The following is an 8,881-nucleotide window of genomic DNA, read 5'->3' on the forward strand; positions in this document are numbered from 1 at the left end:
ATTCGTCGCAGACCCCTCAAATAAAAACTTTCGTGATCTACGTGAACAGATCAATAGAAAAAGATGTAATTTATTACCGAGAAAGATCTTTTAATTCTTTACAATTTTTCAAGGTCCGGGGTAAGGAAAATTCGAGAAAATTCAATCTCTCTATAAAAATCGTTATATCTCCTAAACTATTCGTCGCAGACTCCTCAAATAAAAACTTTCGTGATCTACATGACCAGATCAAAAGAAAAAGAGGTATATTAATACCAAGAAGGAACTTTCAATTTTTTACAATTTTTCAAGGTCCGGCGTAAGAAAAATTCGAGAAAATTCGAGAAAATTTGTCGACTCATATATTGTCAGGCGAGAGTGGGATTCGAATAACCATGAACTGCCAATACCAACTCTGCTTACCGATTTTCCGTAGTCCCCATAGTTTAGGAGAAATTTGAATTCGAAATTTTTGGAAAAAACCGTAAAAATTCAATCTCTCTACAAAAATCGTTATATCTCCTAAACTATTCGTCGCAAACCCCTCAAATGAAAACTTTCGTGATCTACGTGACCAGATCAATAGAAAAAAAGGTATATTATTACCAAGAAGGAACTTTTAATTTTTTACAATTTTTCAAGGTCCGGGGTAAGAAAAATTCGAGAAAATTCTTCGACTCAAATATTGTCATTCGTGAGTGGAATTCGAATAATCATGAACTGCCAATACCAACTCTGCTTACCGATTTTCCGTAGTCCCCATAGTTTAGGAGAAATTTGAATTCGAAATTTTTGGAAAAAACCGTAAAAATTCAATCTCCCTACAAAAATCGTTATATCTCCTAAACTATTCGTCGCGAACCCCTCAAATAAAAACTTTCGTGATCTACGTGACCAGATCAATAGAAAAAGAGGTATATTATTACCAAGAAAGAACTTTTAATTTTTCACAATTTTTTAAGGTCCGGGGTAAGGAAAATTCGAGAAAATTCAATCTCTCTACAAAAATCGTTATATCTCCTAAACTATTCGTCGCAGACCCCTCAAATAAAAACTTTCGTGATCTTCGTGAACAGATCAATAGAAAAAAAGGTATATTATTACCAAGAAGGAACTTTTAATTTTTTAAGGTCCGGGGTAAGGTAAATTCGAGAAAATTCGAGAAAATTTTTCGACTCAAATATTGTCAGGCGAGAGTGGGATTCGAATAACCATGAACTGCCAATACCAACTCTGCTTACCGATTTTCCGTAGTCCCCATAGTTTAGGAGAAATTTGAATTCGAAATTTTTGGAAAAAACCGTGAAAATTCAATCTCTCTACAAAAATCGTTATATCTCCTAAACTATTCGTCGCAAACCCCTCAAATAAAAACTTTCGTGATCTACGTGACCAGATCAATAGAAAAAGAGGTATATTATTACCAAGAAAGAACTTTTAATTTTTACAATTTTTTAAGGTCCGGGGTAAGGAAAATTCGAGAAAATTCAATCTCTCTACAAAAATCGTTATATCTCCTAAACTATTCGTCGCAGACCCCTCAAATAAAAACTTTCGTGATCTTCGTGAACAGATAAATAGAAAAAGAGGTATTTTATTATCAAGAAAGATCATTTAATTTTTTTCAATTTTTCAAGGTCCGGGGTAAGGAAAATTCGAGAAAATTCAATCTCTCTATAAAAATCGTTATATCTCCTAAACTATTCGTCGCAGACTCCTCAAATAAAAACTTTCGTGATCTACATGACCAGATCAATAGAAAAAGAGGTATATTATTACCAAGAAGGAACTTTTAATTTTTTACAATTTTTCAAGGTCCGGGGTAAGGAAAATTCGAGAAAATTTTTCGACTCAAATATTGTCAGGCGAGGGTGGGATTCGAATAACCATGAACTGCCAATACCAACTCTGATTACCGATTTTCCGTAGTCCCCATGGTTTAGGAGAAATTTTTTTTTTTTTTTTTTTTTTTATTTCGAATTAACGTGTCTCGACATCGAGGTCATTGACACGAGGTACAGTACACATTAACTTATTCTAAATATAAATCTAAGTATTCGAAGCTTAAAGAACTAAAATTTGAGAATATATCATACAAGTTCATATATTATTGTAAAGTTGACATTCTTTGAGGAATTTAAGAGCTAATTCAGTTTGTTTTTGAGAATTGAGGATATTTCCAAGATTCTCTCTCAGCCCAAGTCGACGTCGGTCATTTCCGTAATATGGGCAGATGGATAGTAGGTGTTCAACAGTTAGACGAGTATTGTGACAGTGTTCGCATTTGGGTTGATTTTCTGAAGACATCAGATAGTTGTGAGTTAGCTTGGTGTGACCTATTCGAAGTCTTCTTACTACGGTTTTGTCTTTTCTGCCCAAACTAATTTGTGGTGAATTATGTATTTTGGGTTGTATCATATGCAGTCCAGTGCTAGCTCCTTCCCATTGGACTTGCCATTCCTGTAAGGATCTCAGCTTTATGGCATTTTTGAGGTCTGTATGAAGTTGGATTTGGGTCACAGGAAGTTCGGAAGTTCGTGCTTGATTTGCGGCCTGATCTGCAGCTTCGTTTCCTGTTATACCAATATGTGATGGGATCCAGATTATAGTGGTGGAAATATTCTCCTTCGCTTTAAGGGTATGGCATCGTTCTAGAATTTGCTGTACCAGAGGGTTCTTCGAGTAAATGTTGTCTATGGATTCAATTGAAGATAAAGAGTCTGTGAGTATTGCGAGCTTTTGACCTGGGATAAAAGAACTGCAAAGAGATTTATAAATTGCAAAGAGTTCACCAGTGTGGATGCTGCAGATGGATGGGAGTTTGTAGGACACTGGGGCATTCGATTTATTGATGATCGAGCATGCTATTCCCTGCTCATCTTTGGAGGCGTCGGTGTATAGTTCTTCGTCAAACTTTTCATGCCCAAGTAGTTCAAATAAGTGTTGCTTAAGAATTGTTCCCAAAGTTTCTAGTTTGATGTGTCTATGCAGAGAGGTATTTAGCCTTGGGTGGTGTCTAGACCATGGGGTGTGTTTCGGGAACGTAATGGGGGATGTCAAGGTAACATCTATAGGCCTCAAGTTTTGCTTTGCGATTTGTGGAATTGAGAGCAAGGTCATGGGTTTCATAGTAGGCGGCTCTTGTGAAGTTTCAAGCAGGTGTCGCACTGGGTGATTCGGAAGAGCAGACACTTTCGATATGTAAGTAAGGAGAGTTTGCTGTCGACGAAAGTTGAGCGGAAGTTCTTGTGCTTCAACGTGTAAACTTATTGATGGGCTGGATCTGAATGCTCCAAGGGAGAGACGCAGAGCAGTGTTGGGTATGCTGTTGAGCAATTTTAAATTTGATTTGCTAGATGTGGAATAAAGCATACTGCCGTAGTCAAGTCTTGAACGAATGAGTGATCTGTAGATTTTGAGTAGTATTTCTTCGTCACAGCCCCAGTGATGGTGAGACAATGTTCGTAGAATGTTCATGGTATTCATACAGGAGCCTTTGATTTTCTTGATATGAAGTGACCACGTTAGTTTCTGGTCAAATGTCATTCCGAGATAGTCTAGGTGATCAACGAGTTCTATGGGTGCATCGTATATCGTTAATTGTGGTAGGACTGTAGGTTGTCTTCTAGTAAACTTGATTAGTTTAGATTTAGAAGGAGAGAAATTGAATCCTATTGTCTTAGCCCATGTGGTGATGCTATTCAGAGCCCGTTGCAAAAGTTTACATGTACTTTTGGTACTTTTGCCCGAGCAGAAGAGAAGCAGGTCATCGGCGTATAAAATGAATTTGATTGGGGCCTCAATAACGGTACAGATATCATTGATGGCTAGTATAAATAGCGTTGTGCTCAACACTGAGCCTTGCGGAATGCCGTTATGGGTGACAAAAGAGTCGGAGGACTTGCCATTTACTAACACCTTGAAACTTCTATCGGTCAGAAAGTTCTCCAGAAAACAGTAAACATTTCCGTCAAGTTTGATATCATGTAGTTTGTTCAAAATCGCTTCTCGACTTGTAGTGTCAAAGGCACTATCGATGTCTATTAATGCAGCTATAAGGTCTTGTTGGTTTGCAAATGCGTGAGCTATTTCTGTTTGAAGTATGACGAGGTTATCTGTTGTGCTGCGGTTTTGTCTGAAGCCTGATTGGGCGGGATGTAAGAGATTGCATTTTTCCAGATACCAAATCAGTCTCCTATTGACCATCTTCTCAAGAACTTTGCACAGTGTACAGGTCAATGAAATTGGTCGGAATACATTAGGAGTGGGTTTTGATTTGCCTGGTTTTTTAATTGGTATGATGTGTGATTGTTGCCACTGTTTGGGGAATTGATGACTTGTCCAGATATTATTGTACAATTTCAGTAGTTTTGGCAGTGTCTCATCCTTCAGTTTTTTTAGGAAGATCATTGGAATTTCGTCCGGGCCTGCTGCAGTGTTCCTCATAGAGGAAAGGGCTAATTTAAGTTCTTGTAAGGTGAAGGGATGATTGATAGTCTTTTCAGTTTGTCCTATATTCATCGCTTGTTTCTTGGGGCGTTGTGGAATATCTTGATTAACTGTTTTTTCAAAATAATGTTTCGCCAACGTATTTGCTATGTCTTGACTCTTAGTGATGGGTTCGTCTTTCTCGTCAAGGATGGAAGGAATGTTGTAGGTTGTATTCTGACCTTTTATTTGTTTTATTTTGGTCCAAACTTGAGCAGGTGTTGTATTCGGAGAGATTGAGGATACAAAATTCATCCAAGATTTTCGTTTGCTTTCCTTAAGAATTCTTCTAGAGACTGCCTTGAGTTTTTTGAAATTTACCAAGTCTTCTTGATGTTGTGTTCTTCTGTAACGGTTCAGTGCACTTTTACATTGTTTTACGGCGAGTTTGCACGCTTCATTCCACCATGGGACCATCTTCTTGTTTGTTTTTATTGTGATTCGTCCGATATGTTTTTCCGCTGCTGAGATTAAGATGTTTGTGAATTGGTGGACAGCTTGATTTATGTTATTCATGAATTCTGCAGCTGTAACTTGAGAGTTCACCTCTTCCGCGTAGGAATCCCAGTCAGCACTGGTCATTCTCCACTTTATAACGTTATCTGAGGGGTTGGAAATGCTATCTGTTATAACAATGGGAAAATGATCGCTATCATATAGACTGTCCAGAGTGGTCCAGGAGAGATGAGTCGCTGTAGTAGGATCACACAAAGAGAGGTCAATAGATGAAAATTTCCCGGTTGATACATCGAAATATGTGTTTTCTCCCGTATTAAGTATGTTGAGGTCGAGATCTGATATCACATCTGCAACCACTCTTCCTTTACCAAATGTTGTTTCTGAGCCCCATGCCGTATTGTGAGCATTGAAGTCGCCTACCATGATGAAAGGGGTAGGCAATTGGTTCACGAGATCTGTTAGTTCGGAGTAAGAGAGGTTGTGATTCGGCGGAATATAAACGTTGCAAACAGTAATTTTTTTGGGACACCAGGTAGTGACGGCTACGGCCTCGAGAGGGGTATGTAGGTTGATTTCTCTGTGGTAAATTTCTGTTGAGATGAATATAGTTGCACCACCGCTAGCTCTGGTGTTTGTTCTTCTGATGAAGTGATGACCTGAATAGTTTTTTAGGTACGGATTATGACTGGTTTTGAAATTCGTCTCTTGCAGGCATAGAATGTCAGGAAGAGTATCGGAGATAAGTTGTTGAATCCGTTCTAGTCGTGGGTAAAACCCTTTGCAATTCCATTGTATTAATTTGAAGGTGGATGGTTATTATTGTGTAGATATTTGGGAAGAACTGTCAGAAGGGTCGTCGTCTTCTGTAGTTATGTCAAGGCTATTGAGACTTTCAACTTCAATCTCTTCATCCTTAAGTTTTTCTTTGATTTTCTTTGAAATTCTGGTGATTCTGTTTTTGCTTGCTCTTTCTACGTATGGGTAAATATTATGTAGGTCCTGTAGTAGTGCTTTTACATTCGTTGTGAATTTTTCAGCTTCGTTATAGGGTGAAGGGCATCCATAAGAATTTTCAAGAAACGCAATTAGGTTATCATAGGGTATATGGAAGGATTCTGGGTTTTCTTGATAAGCAGTTGAAATTGCAGTTTTGGTGGAGTCGCTCAGGGCGTGGTCCTCAGGTACCTCTATTTTGCGCTTCTTCCTGACTCTTTTGTTATCGGGAATCCTTTTCGTTGGAGTTTGTGGGGGCGGCATGTAATTCTCACTTACAGGGTCAGACCCGGTGGTAGGTTCTTGTTGACTGGTTTGATCACTAGATGACAGGATCTCTGAGAGTCCTCTCTTGGGAGCAGGAATCTCACCCGCTTGTGGTATCGTAGAGGACGGATGATGAGCTTGAACATAGTTTGTTGGGGCTTGTGTTTGTGGTTGGGTGTTATGTACTTGAACTGTTTGAGGGTTAGGGCAGGTTGATGCTACGTGGCCAGTTTGGCGGCAAATAAAGCACTCCATTTTGTCTGTTGAAAGGAAAATCCTATATTCGTTACCGTCGTATTGGACTAAGGTGGATGTTTGTAGTTCGTAATTCTCGTTAGGGGGGAAAATATATACTTGTCTTCGGAAACTGAGTATATGGGAGTACTCATCTCCAGGTATACCAGCTTTCAAGAATGAAACGGGGGAAGCCAATTGTAGTCCGATGTCAGTTAAGACTTCTGTTACGAGATCGTGTGGGATGCATGGTGAAATATTCGAAATCACAATCCTCTTTGTTGGTGAAACTAGCCTTCTTACATTCAAATTTGTGTCACCTATAGTCACAGTTGGGTGGGTTTTGATAAGTTGGTCTACTAGTTCTATATTGGCTAGGTATACGCAGATCCTGTTGTTAGATATTCTGGAAGCGAAACAGATATTTTTCGGTTGGATAATGTTACCTATAGCCTGGACGTAGTCGAATAGTTTCAGGTTGTCCTCCGCATGTAGCACTATAGCTTGTTCTCTTTTAGGAAAATTGATTTTTGGAATTGTTTTAGCAGCAGTTACGTAGGATTGGGAGCTCATTGTATGTTCAGTGTTTTTCGACATTGTTGTATTGTGTTCAGTAGGGTTCTTGGATGCCATGCTTAACACCCTTGTACTCAAGAGTGTTCGGTTTGAAGTTTGTATTTAGGTGTTAACTATCAGCGTATATGTAGTTTTATATACATCATAATGTATTATTGGTTGCCTATTAATAGGCAGTGAATAATCCGTTTATACTATCAGCCGTGTGTATATGCTGACAGAATAAAGTGGGAAAAAACTCGTTTGTTTACAAACGAAGTCGGGGTAGAAAAAGTCTCTCAAATTTTTGATAAGTAACTCAAAGTGAGTACCACTTACGTATACTATTATAGCACACTCGTTGATAACCACTTATTTCGTAATTAGGTACATTCAATTGGTAGCCACCAAAGAACGATGCAAACACCGTGGGTGTAGACTCGCGAATCAGGAGAAATTTGAATTCGAAATTTTTGGGAAAAACCGTAAAAATTCAATCTCTCTACAAAAATCGTTATATCTCCTAAACTATTCGTCGCAAACCCCTCAAATAAAAACTTTCGTGATGTACGTGACCAGATCAATAGAAAAAGAGGTTAATTATAACCTAGAAGGAACTTTTAATTTTTTACAATTTTTTAAGGTCCGGAGTAAGGAAAATTCGAGAAAATTCGAGAAAATTCTTCGACTCAAATATTGTCATACGTGAGTGGAATTCGAATAATCATGAACTGCCAATACCCACTCTGCTCACCGATTTTCCGTAGTCCCCATAGTTTAGGAGAAATTTGAAGTCGAAATTTTTGGAAAAAACCGTAAAAATTCAATCTCTATAAAAATCGTTATATCTCCTAAACTATTCGTCGCAGACCCCTCATATAAAAACTTTCGTGGTCTACGTGAACAGATCGATAGAAAAAGAGGTATAATATCACCAAGAAGGAACTCTTAATTTTTTACAATTTTTTAAGGTCCGGGGTAAGAAAAATTCGAGAAAATTCAATCTCTCTATAAAAATCGTTATATCTCCTAAACTATTCGTCGCAGACCCCTCATATAAAAACTTTCGTGGTCTACGTGAACAGATCAATAGAAAAAGAGGTATTTTATCACCAAGAAGGAACTTTTAATTTTTTACAATTTTTTAAGGTCCGGGGTAAGGAAAATTCGAGTAAATTCAATCTCTCTACAAAAATCGTTATATCTCCTAAACTATTCGTCGCAGACCCCTCAAATAAAAACTTTCGTGATCTACGTGAACAGATCAATAGAAAAAGAGGTATTTTATTACCAAGAAAGATCTTTTGATTTTTTACAATTTTTCAAGGTCCGGGGTAAGGAAAATTCGAGAAAATTCAATCTCTCTACAAAAATCGTTATATCTCCTAAACTATTCGTCGCAGACCCCTCATATAAAAACTTTCGTGGTCTACGTGAACAGATCAATAGAAAAAGAGGTATATTATCACCAAGAAGGAACTTTTAATTTTTTACAATTTTTCAAGGTCCGGGGTAAGGAAAATTCGAGAAAATTCAATCTCTCTATAAAAATCGTTATATCTCCTGAACTATTCGTCGCAGACCCCTCATATAAAAACTTTCGTGAACTACATGACCAGATCAATAGAAAAAGAGGTATATTATTACCAAGAAGGAAATTTTAATTTTTTACAATTTTTTAAGGTCCTGGCTAAGGAAAATTCGAGAAAATTCGAGAAAATTTCTCGACTCAAATATTGTCAGGCGAGAGTGGGATTCGAATAACCATGAACTGCCAATACCAACTCTGCTTACCGATTTTCCGTAGTCCCCATAGTTAAGGAGAAATTTGAATTCGAAATTTTTGGAAAAAACCGTAAAAATTCAATCTCTCTACAAAAATCGTTATACCTCCTAAACTATTCGT

The 8,881-nt window shown here is 37.8% G+C and overlaps 1 protein-coding gene across 1 annotated transcript; it reads right to left on the reverse strand.

The window, feature by feature from the left end:
• Positions 1-6,027: 6,027 nt before the first annotated feature.
• LOC123675858 lies at positions 6,028-7,294 on the reverse strand. Its single transcript, XM_045611399.1, has 2 exons — positions 6,541-7,294; positions 6,028-6,442 (listed from the first exon to the last, which is right to left on the reverse strand). Exons 1-2 carry the CDS (start codon positions 7,051-7,053, stop codon positions 6,389-6,391), a joined length of 567 nt encoding a protein of 188 aa, XP_045467355.1. The 5' UTR covers positions 7,054-7,294; the 3' UTR covers positions 6,028-6,388.
• Between the last annotated feature and the right edge of the window lie 1,587 nt (positions 7,295-8,881).

This window comes from Harmonia axyridis, chromosome 3 (assembly GCF_914767665.1).
Source record: "Harmonia axyridis chromosome 3, icHarAxyr1.1, whole genome shotgun sequence".
In the NCBI taxonomy this organism is placed as follows: Eukaryota; Metazoa; Arthropoda; class Insecta; order Coleoptera; family Coccinellidae; genus Harmonia; species Harmonia axyridis.